The sequence below is a fragment of the Dreissena polymorpha genome, chromosome 4, assembly GCF_020536995.1.
Source record: "Dreissena polymorpha isolate Duluth1 chromosome 4, UMN_Dpol_1.0, whole genome shotgun sequence".
Taxonomy (NCBI): domain Eukaryota; kingdom Metazoa; phylum Mollusca; class Bivalvia; order Myida; family Dreissenidae; genus Dreissena; species Dreissena polymorpha.
The window spans coordinates 131350211-131373572 of NC_068358.1; the positions used below are offsets into that span (position 1 = coordinate 131350211).

General features: G+C 34.0%; 2 protein-coding genes across 2 annotated transcripts in view; one reads left to right on the forward strand and one right to left on the reverse strand.

Moving 5' to 3' along the window:
• Window positions 1–3836, reverse strand: part of LOC127876521 (39S ribosomal protein L22, mitochondrial-like) — a 34929-nt gene extending 31093 nt beyond the window's left edge. The window contains exon 1 of the mRNA XM_052421820.1: window positions 3759–3836. Within this exon, the coding sequence (XP_052277780.1) occupies window positions 3759–3768 (10 nt within the window). The 5' untranslated portion in view covers window positions 3769–3836. The remainder of the gene's footprint in view (window positions 1–3758) is intronic.
• A 164-nt stretch (window positions 3837–4000) lies between these two features.
• On the forward strand, window positions 4001–21478 carry LOC127876514 (N(4)-(Beta-N-acetylglucosaminyl)-L-asparaginase-like). Its single transcript, XM_052421813.1, has 9 exons — window positions 4001–4167; window positions 9725–9878; window positions 10202–10314; window positions 16119–16231; window positions 18215–18347; window positions 18643–18718; window positions 18919–19026; window positions 19827–19960; window positions 21192–21478. Exons 1-9 carry the CDS (start codon window positions 4029–4031, stop codon window positions 21281–21283), a joined length of 1062 nt encoding a protein of 353 aa, XP_052277773.1. The 5' UTR covers window positions 4001–4028; the 3' UTR covers window positions 21284–21478.
• The last annotated feature ends 1884 nt before the right edge of the window (window positions 21479–23362 follow it).

Sequence of the window (23362 nt, forward strand, 5' to 3'; positions counted from 1 at the left end):
AAATGTTCCATTAAATTCCCAAATGAGAATAATAATTTGTAATCCGAAACACACTTTCGATTTTTTTAATGTAAACACGATGTTTACCAATGCTTCCGATATAGTCATCAAGTATATTTCCCAACAAAAGAGCACGAAAATTATGCAGCAATGTACAAGTTCAAGGCATACACATGGAAAGAGAGCGTGTATTGATTTTTTATACAAACATTTTAGCGCAGAGAACATTGAATTCTGTTGATTTCGGTTAACAGTTTCTTTGGTATTTTTTAACACAATTATATCGCGAATAATTTGATATTTCCTCTAAATTAATTTCAAATCAAACACACTGTATCTTTATCGTTACAGTCTTTTAGTTGAGTAATTATTGAAACAGTAATTGTACTGTTAATTGTGAGACAGTTGTGATTAAGTCGACAAAACCACACCTTCATCCAATAAAAAAATATAGCATGTGAAGTTGAACAATAACGATTGGTTAAGGGCGTATCAAACGATCCAGTAATTATTTTTGATTGGTCAGAAGTAGTTTGCAGCAGAACTGTTGTGCATATCATTATCAGATAACTGTTTTAGGCTTGACGCAATAAAGACAAATGAGGATGCCAACACTACACTTCACACTTTGATCTTAGCCAAAAGGCCGAGAAGCGATAATTGGTGGCATAAAGACACCTGCACCTGCTGACAGTTTGTAATTACACGGATTAACTTAAATGGGTACAAGTGTAAGCAGCTCGATTAATCTATATTTATCAATATTGTTCTAAGTAGACAATGGACGATGTGTAAATACAACTAATTGCCATGTATAATTTTCGCCACTTTACAGTATGTCACAAATGTTTAATATTTACTTCCGTTCGAATGCAAATACTGCTAATTTTATTATTGTATAATCTTATTAAATGCAACCCGAATGCCATTACAAGTTGGATTGCACATGAACATGCATAGTACCATAATATCATGGACGAACCATCTTTAGAACCTCTTAATTTTTGACACGTCAATTTGACTTAAATATAATATTGAAAATAGTGAAACATATTTATAAGTACTGTATTTGATAAATCTACATGGCTGGCTATGTAAATCCTCTTTTGATCACAGATTTTAACAAGTTTCCAGCACATCCATATAATGTAAAACTATCAATGTCGCCCAAACAACGAGTACCTGCTTTCGAACCCTTCAGTGTACAACATTAAAAATAAATTAGTCACATGTTTTGACCATGGTCACGTGACTTATTGCAGCAGCCGAAATGTGACGATTGTCAAGCAAAGTTGAGAACAAAAATTAGACCATGTTTTTATAGTTTTTTAAGAAAAATCCTTTTACATTCTTAAAAGCATTAAGAAATACAATGATTTTTACGTGTTTTATGATAAATCTACTTATTATACTTGTTTTTGACGCATTTTTGTTGTTTTCCCCTTACGTGAGAGTCGTAGTAAAAACAATTAACTTATTCAAAAAAACGGTGACAGGGGTCTAGCTAGGTTCAAAATTTAGGGAGATGTCACTTCGCCCAAAGGCCAAAATAGGGAGAAGTGGCAACTTTTCAGGGAGAAATGGTACTTTTGCATCCATGAGTCAAGCTTAGCTGAAAATTTCAGGAATTGTCACTTCTGTACAGTTGCGTCATAGGTCTTCATATGACATGTATTTTGCGGCAAATTAAAGGAGAAGTATTTCCGTTCAGCTTTCAATCAACTCTTTACTTGTCTCATACCCCTCATTAAACCGTGCCAATTATCATTTATCAGAAACAACTCTTATTTAACACTTTGGGGGACAACATTTACAAATACAAACACACACTCACTTAAGTGTTCATTTTTGTTATTGATGTATTTAACTGAGTTTAAGTAATATATTTAACACTTAACATGCTATTTATGTGAAAACTGATTAGCTATTTCAATAATAGAGGCTGAAATGGGTGATGGATTCAAAAGGCTGCATTTCATTTATAATAAGAGATGTCAAGTGTATAAAACCTACATTTTTCTTATTTGTAATTGATTGTCAATTATTCTGGTACTTTTTATTATTTTTTTTCTGTACAGGTGTATCAAATAAAACTTCAATTTTAACAAAACCAGTAATATTCATAATCTTCTTACTTCCTTGTAAAAAAAATAAATCAAGATTAAATCGAATTTTTATTGTGCTTCGATTTAAAAAAATAAAAATTCATTTAAAATCTCATTTTACAGCACAGATTCCAAATCTTACCTGTGAATAAGCCCTATATTTATTGCCAGTGCTAGGTTAACTCTTCCCATTTGATCATTCCTTTGTATTGTTTTAATGGGTCATTAAACTTTGCTGAAGTATAGTTATTGGTAGCCAGCACAAGGCAATTAATCAAGGCTTCACCTATGAACAATTTTAAGAACTCTTAATAGCTCCCGACTGTGCATTTGAATGTTCAACTTTGCATGACCTGTAAATGGGGCAACTTCTGGCTGAGAAATCTCCTGTGTCCAATTCTCCACATCAAATTGATTTTAATGGTCAATGTGTGGCACAAACAAATAATTAAAAGGTGGAGAAGTTATGTCGCCTTCATGAAATTAATTAGCGACATAAATATTCCCTTGGCGAGCAAATCGCCCACTTCGCCCACTAGCGAGACCCCTGGGTGACATAGTGCTCGTGCGCGCATGCGAATACAATGTAAACAAATGAAGGGTCTGAAAAGAGGTGAGGTTCGAGAAGAGGTACTTTAATGATAAATGTCACGCCGGTCATGTTAGCGTATATAAATACAAGTTTGATTGAGGTTTTTTTTTAATCCGGAAAATGTTGGGTAATACATGCTGTGTGTTTCAGTATTAGATGCCTTGTTTGGTAATGTGGTTACTTCAGTACCAGTGTATTCACGCATATACCTATTGTATACGATGACGTATAATGAAATGGTAACAAGCAAGAGTAAGTTTAAATCAAGGCTAAATATTGACTGTTATAAAATATAAAATAAACGCACCTAATACCAAACTATTTTAATTTCGGCTTAGATGTTCGGTAATATGTACCCCCGCTCTAGGTTGCATTACACTAAATCATTTTGTATCCCTTCGTGGTCCATTTGAAAGTAGTGCCTATTTCTAAAGAGTTCCTTTTCTCTTCGGTATTAAAAGCAATTTATCGATCGCACCCATGCTTTTTATGACTATATCCTGCACCCTGCGTGTGTCTGCAACATTTTGGCGCATTTCATTGGGGATTACGTTGAAAGATGAATATTTGGGGTGCGTTTATTGAAGTACGGGGCTTTTGTCGAAATTTCACTTTTGAAACTCTGTTTTCCGAGGGTGCTTGCCTTTTGGCGAATTCTACTTTCTTAGAAGTTGCGAGACCATATATTTTTGACTGCATTTATTGAAAGAGGACAGATTTATCTTTAAAATGATACCGGTTTTGATCTATAGGTGATACAAAAAAATGCTTTGAAAGTTGGCAGTTTTATAATGGGACCCTATGGGAAATGGAATATTTGTAATATAACCTCTACATTGAATTTGTTTTAAGGAAATATTAGTATATTTTGACCTGCAGCTGAATCTGAATCAAAATTATCAGAAATATGAAGAGGCGATTCGTTACATTTTCATGCGTGCGTACGGACGAAAGAACAAGTGCTATGTTAAATGCCGCTAACTCCGTGAAGGCATTCAACTGTTAACGGTTCCATTCATAAATAAATCAATATTTCCATCTAAAAAAATGAATGTCCTTACATATGGCCATTATTACACCTCTTTGACTGTTTTATGCGCACCGTTGATATTGTCAAGAAAGAAAATGGATACACACAACTAATTTAAAAGTAATAATTAAATAAATATTATTTTATAAAAGTACATGTTTTCAGTCTCCCTTCTAGAACTGAGTTAGTATGGCTGCAAAATAAAATGTTCTAAAGTCCACTCGATGGATAGACATTGCTAAAGTTAAAACATTATAGCTTTGTTTAACCTTTTTCTTTTCTTTTAATCATCAACTGTCACATGATCCGCAAAATGGCTGCGCCCATGAAAGAAAAAGACATTAAAGTTTTTGTATTACTTATTATTGTTTGTCACTGTGTTTCGCTTCCATTGCCAGTGGTTATCAACACTTGGCCATTTACAAACGCTACTTTAGCAGGTATTAAATAAGGATAGCAGGTTTTCTTTTTTCCGATAGCTAATTTTTTATATTGTTGTTGTTTGTAATTAAAAATACATTATGCTCGTAAACTTCAGAGTTTACTGTAAAAAAGTTGACCCACTGTTTACTGGATGAGTAAAAAAGAGCTTGACCATGCAAAGTTGCAGTGAAGATTTCTAGTAACTCCAATGTTGGAGAATGCTGCAGCTGCATGTGACCCTCACTCTCAGACCACAGGTGTTGGGTGCATGGCCAAGTCACTTTAACACTATCAATATGTCATAAAACAACATTTTTCATCATTTTGACCAAAAATAATTCTGACATAATATATATAATCCAGAAAAAAATGATGAAAATGTTGTTGATGACATATTCATTATTGATAGTGTTACAGTGACTTGGCAACTCGCCCAACATCTGTGTCTCAGACAAGCATTGACCAGCTGGAGGCCATTCAGAGTTCAGTGCTTTCCACTGGCCATTTAAGAGTCCCTCACCACGTGCTTAAATTTGGAAATCAGAGTCAACAGTGCGCTTGACAGTTACCGATTAGTGTATTTTTTCAGTAATTGCATTAGCCATTCTTCAGATGAAAGTGATATTGACTTCGCCAATATTTTGAGAGCTGATTTACTATCATCTGTCAATAACATCAATAACATGAAACTTTTTACCCAACTTAAGCATTCCTAAAGGCAGATTGTTGTTGTATTGGAATATCGATATAAGCCAATGAGAGCCTGAGCGCATGCATTCCAAAAGCGAAAGCACTTGTAGACATTCAATACATCCTTGTGGAAATAGTGCATTTCATGCATATAAATGTTGTCATATCATTTATTCGACCGGTAAAGCAATTTTACCAACCACTGTTTGATTATACACAACTATAAATGTTTTGTTGAATTCTCAGATTAGTATATATAATTTGTAATCCGAACTCGCTTCAGAATTTTAATATTAACGCAACATAAATTAATTCTAGCTTAAAATAAACAGTGCTTCTTGTATTTCTTATTGTTTCTTTGTCTCAATAAAAAGTGCACAAATACTTTGCAGACTTATACAACATCATGTGAAAAGAGTGGGTGTATTTATTGTTGTTTAAAAACGCAAACAGCACGTCAGGCCACATACTTGTGTTCTGAGGGAAAACCCACGTCCAGATTGGACATTATTTCATCAAATCTTTAAATAGTCACATATGCAAAAATTCATTTGTTACTTCAGAAAACAAAATGAATATTTGTGTTTAGGAAATTCTTGACTACTTTTATCGTCCATATTAACAAGAATTTGATTTAAAAAAGGAATATATGGGATATGCGACGGGAAAAGAAGTAAGTATTCGGCAATTGATAATCCAGATGAAACGGATGCATTGGGAAACTGATCGAATGAGGACTATGCGTATCTATACTTGAAAGTATTAAATGATTTACAAAATATTGTAAACCATGAATGTATAGCTATTTTTTCTTGAAGAGTCATAATGCACCAAATAATGTAATAAGTAAATGTTAAAAAAATGAGCGTATGTAGGGAGCTGCCCTCCCTATCCCACCCCTAAGGGCCACGGGGCATCTGACAAATATCCTGTGCAAAGCACTGGAGTTAACAGGTGATAGCTGACGTGAATGGTAGCCCCTCAAAAAAGACGTAAAAAAAGCTAAGGCTACTATGATGTACCTCACCATTGTAACAACCTTATTGATTATTCATCTGAACCCTACCGCCGTCCTGCTATAACATACACAAGAGGCAGCAGCAGCAGGTACATTTATACAGTCTGAAGAACGGACTACCTCAGACTCTCAACAACAAGACTGGAATCATCAAACCACCTTGTGACAGCTGCCAGCCTTGGAGGGTTCATGAAAGGGAGGGCGACGAAATAGGCTTCTAATGACTTTGTACATAGTTTGAAAAAACTTGTAACTGTGCCAGGCCAAGACTCTTGAATGTTTCTTGTTTGGCAATGCCCCAGAGAGATATCTTGAACAATATATGAAGAAGAACTCCAGCGACAATGCAATGTCAATCTTGTACTGAGTTTAAATTAAATTTTATCTAATAATAAAACATAACTGAATGAATGCAGTATTTGTACCAGAGTTCTTGAAACCATGCATATAGGCATACATATGCATTTAATTTAACAAAGTATACTTTAGATTTTAATGTCATGCTTAAAAAATAAAAAATAAGTAATTCAAATTCAGTTATGATGGTAAAATTACAAGAGTACAAAAGTAAGACAGTTTCATACCCTGAACACTCACAAGAAACTCCGTCTTCATGTATTAACAATATAGATGTGACATCACTGCCTTTGTCCAATCACTATTAGTATTTGTCCAATCACTAATAGTATTTGCCCAATCACTATTAGTATTTGTCCAATCACTATTAGTATTTGTCCAGTCACTATTAGTATTTGTCCAATCACTATTAGTATTTGTCCAATCACTATTAGTGTTTGTCCAATCACTATTCGTATTTGTTCAATCACTATTAGTATTTGTCCAATCACTATTAGTATTTGTCCGATCACTATTAGTATTTGTCCAATCACTATTAGTATTTGTCCAATCACTATTAGTATTTGTCCAATCACTATTAGTATTTGTCCAATCACTATTAGTATTTGTCCAATCACTATTAGTATTTGTCCAATCACTATTAGTATTTGTCCAATCACTATTAGTATTTGTCCAATCACTATTAGTATTTGTCCAATCGCTATTAGTAGTTGTTCAATCACTATTAGTATTTGTTCAATCACTATTAGTATTTGTCCAATCACTATTAGTAGTTGTCCAATCACTATTAGTAGTTGTCCAATCACTATTAGTAGTTGTCCAGTCACTATTAGTATTTGTCCAATCACTATTAGTATTTGTCCAATCACTTAGTATTTGTCCAATCACTATTAGTATTTGTCCAATCACTATTATTATTTGTTCAATCACTATTAGTAGTTGTTCAATCACTATTAGTATTTGTCCAATCACTATTAGTATTTGTCCAATCACTATTAGAATTTGTTCAATCACTATTAGTATATGTTCAATCACTATTAGTATTTGTCCAATCACTATTATTATTTGTTTAATCACTATTAGTATTTGTCCAATCACTATAAGTATTTGTCCAATCACTATTAGTATTTGTTCAATCACTTTTAGTATATGTTCAATCACTATTAGTAGTTGTTCAATCACTATTAGTATTTGTCCAATCACTATTAGTATTTGTCCAATCACTATTAGTATTTGTCCAATCACTATTAGTATTTGTCCAATCACTATTAGTATTTGTTCAATCACTATTAGTAGTTGTTCAATCACTATTAGTATTTGTCCAATCACTATTAGTATTTGTTAGTACGCTTCCTCATAGGCCTGCACTATGATTTTGTCCTCAGAAGAATGAAATAATTTCAAAACCTGTATAATTTCTTGTATATTTATAAAAAAATAATTTTAATTATGAACTTTACATTGTATAAATTTCTAACACTTGAATTATTGTTGTTTAACAAGAACTTTGTATGTGCAATAAAATCATTACCTGTAATGCATGTACTTATGTTGTCAATTTGTTTTGATTTTAACCTCAAAATATGTATAAAAGCATTAACATTATTCATCAAATCAGCTTCCTTTTTTTAATTGATATAAATGTTGCCAAAGTGAGTGTATGAAAATAGTCCAACCAATATTCAGTAATCAGTATAATAATTTTGCAAATTGTTAGTTGAAGAATCTCATGCACTTGTTTCTGTAAAATGAAAGTATTACTTAAGAAGTAACCATTATACAAAAATGATTTAGCACACAAGTTAGTTAGTGACACCTGCTAAAAACAGGTCCTTAGTTTACTTGTGTTTTTGTATATAATACAACCTTATGTGCTTCTTTGTGCATATTTATCTCTTATATCTTTGTAATTTATTACGTTACGGGATAATGCTGATGGATACCTGCTTTTCCTGCTTATCTTTTGTATTAAAACATTGTATTGCTTCTTGCTTAAGTTAACATAAATATTGCAAATAAACTACTGAACCCTACACTACCAATATGGAAAACAAAAATACAAAGAGTATATCAAATAGCTGAACACATGTACAATTCGGTCTGAAATTGTGTTCATCTGTTAAGGGAATAATTGAAAACCAAATAAGACCCTGATTAAAAGTTATTATGGTAGTAGATTATGTTTTGTTATAAATTGTATATACTCTTAGACATATATTCAAAAGGAATAATTTATAAGATGTTAAATTAGATCTTTCTGGTCTAAAATGATCATACTCTTTTTGCACATTTGGTAAACAAGACATAGCTTTTAATGCCCCCAGAGGGGGTATATTGATTATGGCCTGTTTGTCTGTCACTCTGTCATTCCGTCCCAAAACTTTAACCTTGGTAATAACTTTTGCAATATTGAAGATAGCAACTTGATATTTGGCATGAATGTGTATATCATGGAGCTGCACATTTTGAGTGGTGAAAGGTCAAGGTCATCCTTCAAGGTCAAAGGTCAAATATATGGCTTCAAAGAAGCGCAGAAGGGGGCATTGTGTTTCTGACGAACACATATCTTCTTAGCCCTAACCTGCAGGTCAGAATATTTGCCCCATCCATAAGGGTAATCTTGATTGTTTTTCCCTATCCCTTCCCTTCAAAATTACAAATTATATAAGGCTCTATCAACGTCTCATGACACAAAATGTTTACATTTCCAATGTGGCATTTTAACAAAATGGACTAAAAAACCACTTCAAGATTGCCCAAAAATCAGTTCATCAGAGCTTGATAGGCTTAAAAATGGTCACAAGAAATTAGTTGTTCCAACTTAGTTGAACACATTTTGGACAATTAAGACTGGTCTATAAAATGTTGTAAAACTTGCCCATTAAGTTGTTGAAACTTAACCATTGATTTTGTTGGTTCAGGGTTTTACCTTAACATTTCAGAGTCCACAGGGCTGAAGGCTCAGGGGGTTGATACTTACGGGTACCTCTTGATAACCATGGGAGTCATGGGAATCAAATTCAGTTGTTTTGTCTTTATTTATATAAATAAGTCGCGTTCTATGAAATCTGGGCGTAATGCATGTGCGTTAAGTGTCGTCCCAGATTAGCCTGTGCAGTCCACACAGGCTAATCAGAGACTACACTTTCCGCCTAAACTTGATTTTCGGTAAAGAGGGACTTCCTTGAAACTAAAAATACCATAAAAGAGGAAAGTGTCGTCCCCGATTAGCCTGGGGCGACACTTTACGCACATGCATTAAGCCCAGTTTTCTCAGAACGCGGCTCAAATATTCAGTATGTTTTGAATTGGTTTAATAGATAAGAAATGTTTATTATTTTATTCATTACATTGTTATATGATACACAAAAATAACACTCAAAAGTGTCAACAGGAGATGCATGTTTAAATTAAGGATGTGTCTTGAATGACAAATTAGAGTTTTTGAAATGGAGTCCTGTAAATCCATATTGGTTTTGTTAAGTCAACTATTTATCTTGCACCTTCAGCATGGCAAATGCTCAGCAACAACCGGACAGCTGTGGACGCAGTAGAGGCTGGGTGCACTGAGTGTGAGTTGGAGCGATGTGATGGGAGTGTCGGCTGGGGAAGTAACCCTGATGAGGCAGGGGAGACTACTTTGGATGCTATGATTATGGATGGGTAACATTTGGCTAAAGCTTGGACGAATTTTATTAAGTTAATTTTTACTGTATCATATTTTAGTAAGGGCAAATAAATATTATCTACGTAATTTTATTGCAGTCTTGATGTCTATAAATTCAAGTTAGTTTAGGTAATATTTCATAATATCTGGAATTTCTACGAACAAGTTGTAGGTATGAATGTGTAAGCCTTCATCTTCAGGAAAGAAAAAGAATAAATTGCTGTGATGTAATATATAATATTACATTAATACATTTAGACTTGCTTTAGTTGCGAAAATGTAACCACTTAAAGTGCACTTTATGTTCTTCATCAAACAGCATTACACATGATGTTGGTGCTGTTGGTGCCATCAGGCTGGTGAAGACAGCCATCTCTGTGGCCCGTGCTGTGATGGAGAGGACCACACACACACTACTGGTGGGCGATCAAGGTTAGTTCTACTGTTATGTTTTAACCCTTTGCATGCTGGGAAATTTGTCGTCTGCTAAAATGTTGTCTGCAGAATTTCTAAAATTAGCATTTTTTTCGATTTTTTTCAAAGTATACTATCAGAATAGCCAACAGTTTGGATCCTGATGAGACACCACATTCTGTGGCTTCTCATCTGTATCCAAACTGTTTGCAAAGGCCTTCAAAATTCTGTTCCAGCACTAAAAGAGTTAAGGGGTCCATTTACAGATTTGCAAAATGGTAATACATTTTAAGGGCTCTGTTCACAGAATTGCCATGGCTACAAGCATAATTAAATTGGTGACTACTACACACGTTTTAATGATCATTTCTTTGTTTGTGAAAGCATAAAAAAGACATACTTATTTAACGTTTTAATGCATTATAATTTATTATTTGGGAAATATGTTCATTACTAACATAGCATGAAAAATATTATTTGTTCTTAAACCTTAATTGTGCACTGGTTGCACATTAGATTTGGTCCCAAAGGACCTGGTTTAAAATCCCTACAAAGGCAATTTGCCAAACAGTATCCAGAATGATATTACAACAATATAAACTACGGTATTCTAAGTAGATTTAATAGATTTTATAATTCAGAATACTTTGAACAGATCTCTTTAGTTACATGTACAATTTCGGTTTAGTTGCAAGTAGTTTAAGAGAGATTTTCTGTTCATTTTGTTACAAACAAAACAAAACAAATTGCATAATCTGACGATGTTCTAGTTTATAACAATTAATTATATACAAAATGTTGCTTGACTCCTTCCTAAAATTAAGAATATAAAGGTAGGTTTAATATCAAAATAAATAACTTACTTTCAATCCTAAAATAGTCTTCTATTTTGATTTTAATGTGCACATAATAAACTAAGTGTGTGTGGGGGGGGGGGATTTGTTATGCCCTACCATCTCAGGGCCTTTACAGAAACATTTCTAAAGTCCTAACATCCGTCCATAAGATGTTAACAAAAATTTACAAATTTTGTATAGGGTCAATAATCCTTCCTACACAGCTTTTATTCTATCAACACACCAACATCATCCTTTCTCATTTTGACTTTTGACCTTGCTATTGGCCTTCATTTTGAGTAAGAATAGTTCAAAAAGTCTAAATTTTTGGTTAAGCCAAATTAAAGCATTTTGTTGAACATCAATAATGCCTTTAACAAAGCTTTGATACTTTTACCATGGATTTTTGTTATGAATACTCTCAGTTAACCCACATCAATGGAACTTATTGCGACCTTGACATTTACCTTAGTCTATACTGCGACTTGACCCTTTGTATGCTGGGAAATGTGTCGTCTGCTAAAATGTCGTCTGCAGAATTTCTAAAATAAGCATTTTCTTCTTTTTTTTTTCAAAGAATACTATCAGAATAGCAAACAGTTTGGATCGTGATGAGACGCCACGTTCTGTGGCGTCTCATCTGGATCCAAACTGTTTGCAAAGGCCTTTAAAATTCGGTTCCCGCACTGAAAGGGTTAATTAGAAGGTAAAAATTATATTCCTGCTCATATTGGCTGTTCCCTTAACATCAATACATCTGATACCGCGCGAAAATGAAAGTGAAACTCTGTTAACAATTGCCGGTACACTGCGTTCGCATGTAAATAAATCGTCTGCATTATTTAATTTCTTATACACGAACTGAAAGATTAAATGACATAATACTAGAATGATAATGAAATGACAGAAAAAGTTGTTTTATACAGTAGGCAGTATATTTCACAGCCGCTCATTTAATATAGTCAAACTGCAACCATATCAAAGTAAGAATGTTTCAATCGTTTTGAATTACTTAAATTGTATAACTATCCCGCTTGCACTTAACTTATGGAAATTATCGCACTGAACCGCTCTGATGAGGAATACATGTAATAAACACTGACACGCGAGTTTTTCACACCTTTATTGACATTACACAACAGATTAACACCAATTAGCTGTCGGTGTTGTTTAACCTCGAGGCGATTATAATCGGTTCAACGGACGGTTGAATAAAGCAATCAACATGACTGTGATTGCCGCCATCTTTGAATTGTCTGAAAATACATGAAGTTGCATAAAACGGATTTGAATCAGAAATCAAATGGAAGGTTGGAGAAAAAATGGGATCCAAGCACCCTCCGCGTTATATTGGATTCAGCGTTATAACGGAGCGCTTTATATTGGAGTTACAGTCAGGAACCTATACAAACAAAGGGATTAGCAACCTCGCGTTATCCCGTTACAGCACGCAAAATAAACCGAGATTTGATAATCTCGATTGATTGGTCCCTGTGTAGCGATAATGCGGCTACACGATATCGATTGCGAGGGATTTCGCTTATTGAGCGGGTTACGTTTTTTTCGGATTCAAATTATATTATGTTAAATAAACAAGTACCTATTCGCTCAATTGTTGCGTTGTTGATCTCAAAATCATTCATTATTTAGTCTAATTATTACGCAGTATGTCGAACGGGGACCCAATTATCGGACCCTTTGATGAATATTAATTGCCGGTTGTTTCGCCAGGGTTAAATTGCCGTTGTTAATAGCACGTATGTGCATGTACAAAAGACCGGTCTATTAATAGAATTAAAATGTTACCATGTTTTCTTTTAAATAACGTCATAATCAAGACATGTTAAGTGCAAACAACTCAAAATGTATAACTGTTCTTTTAACCTCCGTCGCAGCAAAGTTTTGCATGCCATTTTAATATTCACCAACAGAGTCGCTCAGAACCTGTGCAGCCAGACTGACCTTCATGTAGCTGAAGGAAAGCAGATTCATTCGATTGCGAGCGATTTCGCTCATTGATGGTGATAGTTGTTTCGCAATATTCGACTTTCGTTGTGTAATAAACAAATATATATTCGTTCAATTTTGCCTTGTTTCTTGGAAATAAATAATTGGTAATATTAATACGCAGTATGCTACACGGAACCCAATTACCGGATGCGTTAACGAGTAACAATACCATTTGTTTCACAGGGTTTCAATTGCCATTGTATATCGCACATATGTGCATGTAGCAAAGACCGGTCTTTTAATTAATTAAAAATGTTACTCTGCTGCGTGAAAAATATCAACATTATTAACGCCTGCCAATTGCTTACAATTTAAAATGTATAATTGTTTTTTCATCCGAGACAATGAAGGTTCGCATGCCATTATATTATTCTGTTGGACTCCTTTTGAACATGATATCTATAGTAGTACTATAAGTCTTCGTGATTTCGTGTTCAAGTATTAAACAAAAATCAGCAGAATTTGAAGGCAATGCAATTCATAAAAGTCGTTTATGTTTTATTTCTCAGTATAATCAGTCAATCACTGAAACATACACATTAGTTCATGCATGATAGGTAATCTTGGTATTATTTAAGTTTAAGAGTATGTGTAACAATACATTCATGTTACTAAGTGTAATGAGCATTCAGTTAAAGAAAATATTTTAAAAATCAATAGCATGTAAAAAAAATCACATATTTGTAAACGAGTTTTCACAAGTAACCATTTGCAATGTGAAATAGAACAACAAAAATTTGATAATAATACTAACAATTTTCTATTTATTATTTCAACGACAAAATATTGAGATTCCTCTTTACATGGTAATGCAGAAGATTTATTCGAAGCCTACAGCAATACAAAAAGCTTACTAAAATTAAATACCAAATTATCTTGTTTAAACAAGTTTGAAAATTTTATATTTATAATGAGTTTTAGGAACACATTTTTGATTAACATGATAAAAGATCTAACTGTCACTTTTGAGTTAAGCAGAGATATTCACTGCTGCAATGTGTTCATTTATGAAAAAATGCAACAGTTTAATTTAATCAATTGAATATTTAAAACTAATTCATACTGAATTTTCTTTTGTCTTGAACACACATGTATGTCAGCACTATTTAAAGTCCACAATGTTTTTCAACCATTAAAAGTTCTTAATGTGGAAACGACCTGGGTTTGTACGCCCAAGTTTCGCTGGCGTCATGACATTTGTCTTTGCGGAGTCAAACCCTCTTTTGCTTCTTTTTAGCACACTGAAAATATAAAACAAATTGAATTTAAACCAACAAGATTGATAAAGGGCAAGTATTGACTGAGCCTTTCCAAAAATGCTGCGACATATGTTGATCATATTAATAGTGGTTATAAAATTGTAAAAAAATGACTAAAATTGTATTGCTTTTGTGCTCATTCAAAATCATGAATTTGCAAATAATACAAATAAAATTAGCATCACACAATGCGTTGAAATGTAATGTTTGTAAAGATACCCATATGATTAATATAGGGCTAGTTTTGACGGAGCCTTTCGAAAAGAGCCACGACATATGTTGATCAAACTGATAATGATTACAAAATAAAAAAATGACTAAAATTGTATAATCTTTGAGCTAATTCAAAATTATGCCTTTGCAAATAATGCAAATTAAATTTGCACCACACAATGCATTGAAATGCAACGTTTGTAAAGATACCAACATGATATATATAGGTCTAGCATTGACTGAGCCTTTCAAAAAGAGCCACGACATATGTTGATGAAACTGATAGTGGTAAGAAAATTAAAAAAATGACTAAAATTGTATTGCTTTTGTGCTCATTCAAAATCATGAATTTGCAAATAATACATTTAAAATTAGCATCACACAATGCGTGGAAATGTAATGTTTGTAAAGATACCCATAAGATTAATATAGGGCTAGTATTGACTGAGCCTTTCGAAAAGAGCCACGACATATGTTGATCAAACTGACAGTGATTACAAAATAAAAAAATGACAACAATTGTATAATCTTTGAGCTAATACAAAATTATACCTTTGAAAATAATGCAAATTAAATTTGCACCACACAATGCATTGAAATGTAACGTTTGTAAAGATACCAACATGATATATATAGGGCTAGTATTGACTGAGCCTAAGGCCCTTTCAAAAAGAGCCACGGCATATGTTGATGAAACTGAAAGTGGTAAAATATAAAAAAATGACTAAAATTGTATTGCCTTTGTGCTCATTCAAAATCATGAATTTGCTAATAATACAAATAAAATTAGCATCACACAATGCGTTGAAATGTAACGTTTGTAAGAATACCAACATGAATAGTATAGAGCTTTATTTGACCAAGCCTTTTGAAAAAAGCCACGACACACGTTTCTCGGATTATTGAAGTGTAAACAATGATACGCATGATTTGGTGAAAATACCCACCGTTGTTTTATAAGTAAGTACAAAGCATAGTCGAAAACAAATGAAACAATAAGATGTATCAAAGTCAACAAACCTTTGCAATGAATACTTCTGTGTTGGCAACACTTGGTTAATTTATACTCTTATTCTTTCTCGATTGCTTTGTCACGGTCTCGCTTTGTCAAAATGGCGGCTGTGAAAATTTGCCTCGAAGCGCGAAGTCTCGTTGGGTCGCAAGTCTCGTTTCCCTTTTGCGTAACAACGCGTTAGCTTGTTCTTCGGTTCAGTGAGTGTCTCATCCCTTTGTTTGTATAGGTCCCTGTTACAGTGTACTGCTTTCTCAAAAGCTGCAATACGTCCATTCAACTTTATGAACACTCACATCACCTTACCTCATATGTACTCGACCTACTATAGGACTTTTTTTATTCGGGTAATTAATCAATGCTGAGAATGCTTCATACCAATGCATATGCATTGATTGAATACAGCATTTTGTTTTGTAACTGTTGTGTTATAAATCCATTATGTTTGGTCAGTAAGTCATACCATTGGTACATTTTTATTTTTGTTGACAGCAACATCCTTTGCAAAACAGCTTGGATTCCAGATATCAGACCTCCATAGCAACAAGAGCGTGGACATGTACAACCAATGGAAACAAAACAATTGCCAGCCAAACTATTGGAAAGTAAGATGAAGATATTTCATGCTGTATGCTTTAAAAAAAGAGATGCTTTTTGTTTTAATCAATTAGGTTGGTTGCCAAAGTTTAAAGTCTAAATTGTTTTTATTCTTACTCAAATTGTTTTTTGTGTTGGCATTTTTGTATATGTACATCCTTCTATTTATGAAAGCATGAAGCAGGAATTTTGATGCCAATCAATCCCCGTTTGAAGAAGTGGGGGTATATTGCTACATTTAAAAGCAACTGTCCGTCACTTGGTTGCATAATTGGTATGTCGGTCTGTAACTCATTTAATTACGATAGGATATCTAGAGAACGATTTGACTTATGATCATGCAAATTGGTATGATTGTTACTTTGTATAAAATTGATGCACCTTATGATTTAGAGGTTCACAAGTCAAAGGTCTAGGTTAAAGAAGATTGAAGAATGAAATTAAGACTATTTCGTTTCTTAATTATATCTAGAGATGCTTTGACTTACTATTGTAAAAATGTGCATGATGGTGACTACAATGACACCTTTACATTTTGAGATCAAAAGTCAAAGGTTATGATAACAGGTGCTAATAACATGAAATGTAGACCATTGTGCTTTTACCAACTGCATGTATCATCCAAAACATGTTAGTTGGTATGTTGGTGACTTGGAATTAAAAGACTAATGGGGTTATTTACCCTCGGGACTTCGGTTAAAAACCATTGCCCGAGCACACTGCTTAACATAAAACTCTGCATAAAAAAGCCGAAAACGGCCATAAAATGGACAGCCCGATTTTACTGGGCTGTACCATTGGTATAAATATAAAACTTTGCAGTGTTGGTGCGGTGCCTTAATAAAAATCTATTGGTTTAAAAATATATAACCTTTATATGAAGCGTTAAAAAGACGCAGTGCTTTACAGTGGATAGGCCTAACGTTAAAAAGCGGCGTTTTAATTGGTTGATGCGCTTATAAAACGATGGCGCTGATTTGCCGAAATTTCTTATTACGGATTGCCAGTAGGTCAATCCGTTTAAAAATAGATTTTCCCACGGCTGACTTTGTACTTTAAGAAAAAGTAAACAATAATAGTTTATATGCAAAAATATAAATGAAAAAAAAGGATGAGTTAATCCAAAAGAAATTGGAGTTGTTTTATAGTATTAGATTACTATGTTTTTGTTATGTTACTGTACTTATTATTAATTATTATCATTAATATGATGTTGTTATTGTATGTTATTGTTTGTATTGTTTTTTAAGGAGGAGAGAGAGAAAGAATAGCCCAATTTTTATAAGTAAAGATGGTGAAAACACACATACTGTTGTATGTGGCAGCATCATTACCAGACCCACTGTTCAGTATATACTGCAATGGGTTTGTTGGAGTCTTTAGACTTTGTGATCTGTGTTTTAAATGTTTGAATCCAAATAGGACTATTTTAATATAATACTTATAGAAAAAGGGATACACAGATGTGTAATATGTTTGTGTAACAAAATAATAATATTTGAGGGTTTTCCAGATCAGGAATTAAAAGAAGATGCATGTGGTCTTTCATGTAACCAGGTAAAAGGTCAAGCTATCAGTGGCTTGAAAAATGAAAACACAATATCTTGATATTAATGACTAACCTACGATCATAAAACAAGTATGCTGCTTAGTCATGAAGGATGAAAGATCGCTATTGATTTGCAGTAAAAACAGTGTTGGTCATAGGGGCATGCAATATTAGAACAACTCTAAATATTTGTCATTAATCCCATTATGATATTTGTGATGGGGAGGCATACATGTTTTATTTGATTTTTATTGATTCGTGGTCCATGTTCACTAATGTTTGGTTTCTCTAAATAATTCAAGTTTGTGCCCGAACGTTCCGAGTGAAAACATCAATTTGTATAAAGATTAATTAGGCTGTTATGAAAAACTTCATGTAATTAAGTAACTGAAGGGTAGTTATTGACATTATGCATACAACTTATCATATAAATTTATTTCAGAATGTTGTGCCAGATCCGACCAAGTTCTGTGGTCCATACAAACCCAAACCATTCCCACCATCCGTACATCAAGTACGACAACTCTCCAATGATGCCTACAAACGGATAGGGGGAGACAACCATGACACCATAGGTAGTTAGCTTATGCTTATGTTTATAGCGACTGTATATATGTGTACATTAGGTATATCAAATGCTTTTTTAAGGACATGACAAAAAGGAAATATATATTTATTATTTTGATTGTTTATGTGACCTGTTCAAAACTTCACAGTGCGGTCATTGTTCCACTATAATAACAGAAAAACATTATATCACAGCAAAGATCTATAAATGAACATTTATTAATAAAGCTTTGATTACTGTAACATGGATTGCTGAAATATTATGTTCCTTACTTCTGAATATTATTTTGTATTCATGATCAGGTATGATCGCGATAGACATGCAGGGCAATGTGGCGGGAGGAACCTCAACTAATGGCCTGAATCACAAAGTTCCAGGGTAAAAATGCAACATTATATATTCAACTCGCAAATACCCATGATGGTGATTTTTTTATAGTGCTCAATAAATTTCGCATCCCTAGAAGATAATATTCGCATATAATAATACTCAACGCATATCTATTATGGTCTGAAAAAAATGATCGTTGAACGTATGTAGTTTGAAAAAGTTTATATCCATAATCGTATAATAAATAGACGGGTGGGCGATTCCCCTATCGCTGGCGCAGGCAGTTACGTAGATAACGAAGTAGGCGGGGCTGCGGGCACGGGTGATGGAGATATCATGATGCGCTTTCTTCCAAGGTAGGCTTATTTTCATTCAGTTTACATTATTAATCTGTTTTCATTTTCAAAATCTCACAAAAAATATTTTAAATTAAAAATGTAAAGTGACCAAAAACTTTCCGTTAGCTTGTGCACGTAAGTTTTTGACCAGTGTTTGAGCTTCACAGACCAATGCTTTGATTATGTAACTGAGGCTCGACTGGTCCTTGTCGGCTCAGGTACTACTTAAAAGTACCCTTAAATGTACTTTTTAGTATATTTTGTGTACCCCGTATACTTTGTAGAATACTAAAAAGTGCCTGGGGCACTCTTAAGTAGTGCCTGGACCGACAATGACCAATTGAGCGTAACTGATCAGTAGACCTTGTGGAATCATATTTGTCGTGTATCATTTTTTGCATTTAAGTGTCTTTAATAATTGTGCAAAAGATTACCCACCATGATAAAAAGATTTGAATCGCGTCTTAAGTGCTATAAAACTCGTTCGTAAAAATTCGTTAGTAAGCTTGCAGAATGCTGGCTACTAACACAATCCTAAACTCCTTTAATAAAATGACAACTGTGTCAGATCATGTATTTATATTTATCTACATTGCATGTTCGTATTTGTGTCATGGTGACCCGCAAGGTTGCAATCTAGCATAAAATATTATGAATTCCATACATTCTTTTATTCTCTAACATTGGAATAAACTCCACAGTAGACTCCGGAGGGAGTGAGAGTACCGGCAGATATAAAAGTGAACATTTCAGTTTGTTTTTGAGTTTTCTAGATTTCGCGTACAATATATGATTAGGTTATATCGGGGTCTTTGTAGTTTTTATGCCGTGATGCTCATGAAAACCGGAGTTTCACCATCAGTTGCTACAGCTGAAGCTATGAAAAGTATTATCAAATATTATCCGGACTTCGTGGGAGCTGTATTGGCAGTTAATATACGAGGTGAACACGGTAAGTTAGAGTCCCCTTTCAAGTAAATGTATACTCTACAAATCTTGGTTCCAAATAATTTAAAGATTATATTGATGTCTTCATGTAGTTTACACCTGTGAACAATATGTGGCTTCCATTTTCAGGCTAAGCGTTTGTTGCTGTCCGTGAGTGCGTGTATACGTGCGTTCATATATGCGTGCGTCAGTTGTTAACTTTTGATTAAGAAGACTTCAAATCCGGAAGGGCTTTGCAGATTTTTGTACAGACTTTCACAGAAATGATTCTTGAGTGTTCCTTAATTAAAAACATTCGCATCATTTCGGTTCGGTGCATGTAGGTCACATAAGTTTATGAAAGATAAAAATAAACATACATAAAACCGCAAGGTCCCCATGTTTTAATTTGCTATGTAGAACCGTGTTTGTACCAGCATAATATGCACATTTTTACAATGGTTCTCTACAAAGTTTCGTTCTATGCCCCCGAAGAAGGGCATATAGTGCGTCCGTCTGTCCGTCCGTCTGTCCGTCACACTTTGCGTTTAGGTTTCGAAAAATGCTCATAACTTCTATGTCGCTTCAGATTGAACCTTCATAATTGGTATGCATGTGTATATGGACAAGGCTTTTCCATACGCACACAAATTTTGACCCCTTTGACCTTGACCTTGAACTTAGGGTCCGCGATTAGGTTTCGAAAAGTGCTCATAACTTCTATCAAAGCGTTTATCGGTGGCGTATGTCATCCTATGGAGACAGCTCTTGTTCAAATTATGTTCATATGGTTGAAGTTGGCCAGCCTCTGGGGTTCATATTGTTACATTATATATATTAATAGAACAATACCTTAAACATTATCTAAATTCGCAAAGGACCAGTGATGTATATTTTTTTAAGTTGCCTCCTTATATTGTCCTCTACAATATCCTCTACAGTATCTTTAACCCTTTCAGTGTGGGAACCGAATTTTAAAGGCCTTTGCAAACAGTTTGGATCCAGATGAGACGCCACAGAACGTGGCGTCTCATCAGGATCCAAACTGTTTGCTATTCTGATAGTATTCTTTGAAAAAAATAGAAGAAAATGCTTATTTTAGAAATTCTGCAGACGACATTTTAGCAGACGACACATTTCCCAGCATGCAAAGGGTTAATGCGGGCGTGATGATGGGGGTAAAATCATTCAATCCAATATTCGAATGGTACCTCTATTTTCCGTCCTAGATAAACAAACTCCGCTTTGTATTTCAGGTGCCGCTTGTCATGGAATTGCCCAGTTTCCTTATTCCATAATCAGCCCAGACTATCCACAAGTAACTGTTCTCAATGTGCCGTGCATATAAATTAACACTGTGATAACTCCATGGTTACAAGTTTAAATGATTAATTTATACTTACTTCTTATTGACATTCTCCACGTCGTGTTTATGTTGTCAGCGAAAGTGGTATATTTATATGTAAAATATAACTGATAGTGCTATTATTTGCACACGTTCTGCACATCCTTGTGTACAAATTAATAAAGCTTGTATATATTTCTAGTATTTTAATTATTAAAAAAACATATTTGACAGTTAACTGTCTTAAAGCAGTGTGCAATTTATATCATTTGACGCAAATCACCAACATCAATCGTAATACAATGAAATTGTTAAAGGAAATTCAATCAAACTAAATCGATCATTTATTTACATACATACCAAAGTTCCTGTCAATGGACATTACTTTCGTAAATTATTCATGGTTTACATGAACATTTACGAAATTTCACAATTACTTTTAGTATTAAAATTCATAACGTTTTAATGCACGATGCACATCTCCGTTTTCATTGAAGCTTCTTAGTTTGAACTGTAATATTATTTGCTATTATTGGAATACAATTACACGAGGGAATATCTGTGTCTTTGATTAAATCTCTATAAACATTTGATCAAATTCAATCAACAGATCGCCATTTTATGTATTGTTGTATATGTCGGGTTATAAGTGCAATTAAAAGCACGTTTTAGTTATTGGAACGTTTTCGTGAATGTGTTATCGCATTTTACGCGTGAAAACACGTCTTTACCATCTGGTCATCGAAATGCATCAACTTATGAACACTCCAGTATTAGCGATGGCTTTATTGAACCGCAATCGTTCGAATGTGGAAATACAACAATTATATTAGTTTCGTTCTTGCGAAATGCGGACATATTTGGTAAATAATTGTCAACTATAAAATGGAACGATTTAGTCATACTTGTTGAAAACTCGGTTATAGTCTTTAACAAAAACCCATAGCTAAGTATTCAAAGTAGTGAAGTTTGCTCAGTTTTTTTCCCAACAGCTTGCCAAATAAACGATTATATTTAACATTTTAAATAAAAAAGCCTAGGCAGAACCTTAGTATTACACAATCGCATAATTATTTGCCCACTCAGTGTTAATGTTGTTTTCCGATGCAACTTACATGTACTTATAGTCATGATCGACGGTCGACAATTCACGACTTCCAAACAAGTCAAAAGACGACAAAAATGTTCGTGTTTGCAATTTAATGATTATAAGTAAATACATTTACATAACACTAGTCACAGATATTACAGCAACACGAATGCCGAACAAATGAGTCGTGTTCTGAGAAACTGGGCATAATGCATGTGCGTAAAGTGTCGTCCCAGATTACCCTGTGCAATCTGGGAGTAATGCGGACTGCACAGGCGAATCTGGGACGACACTTTACGCACATGCATTATGCCCATTTTTTTCATAACACGACTCAAATTGAGTTTTTCATGCCAACGGCTGTCTTACATACACTCGTATGAGATACAAAAAGTATACCAGACGCCTGATTAACGTGTTTCAAAACAGAAATATTTTGCCAAGAAATCAAATCGTTTTATACTTGTGTAAGTAAAGTTTTAGATGGTATTTGCTCGTACGCTTGTAGGATGAAGGTTGCATTCGGCAATCTTAGACAATAATTTAACCCATATATGCCCAGTGGACTCTCCCATCCTTCTAAATTGGATCAATTTATTTCCAAAATTAGGGGTGTCAAGTGTATTTATTTCTATATTTAGAATATTTCATAAAGAAATTCATTGAAGCAAACAGCGCAGACCCAGATAAGACGCCGCATTATGCGGCGTCTCATCTGGGTCTATGCTGTTTGCAATGTCCTTTTTTCAGGACGCTAGGCATGAATGGGTTAATTTGTCGGGATAATGGATGACCAGTAAATGCAATAAGAAAACATTAGTCTTCATAGATTAGTTCAGACATATCAATCATATTCTATACAGATCATATGTCTGCCATTAAAATTATTTTTTGCACATCCGGTTGGTTGCAAAAAATTTAATTTGATAAGTTGGTGGGATAGCTCCTTTAAATGCACATTCGAAAATTTTACTTTGGTAAACTTTTCGGTA

Bases quoted from the DNA above. Each gene is read 5' to 3' on its own strand.
- LOC127876514 (XM_052421813.1), top strand. From the start codon at position 4,029: ATGATCCGCAAAATGGCTGCGCCCATGAAAGAAAAAGACATTAAAGTT. The intron at 10,315-16,118 runs GTTAGTTCTACT...TTTTGTTGACAG, and splicing joins ACTACTGGTGGGCGATCAAG to CAACATCCTTTGCAAAACAG. The intron at 19,961-21,191 runs GTAAGTTAGAGT...TTTGTATTTCAG, and splicing joins TAATATACGAGGTGAACACG to GTGCCGCTTGTCATGGAATT.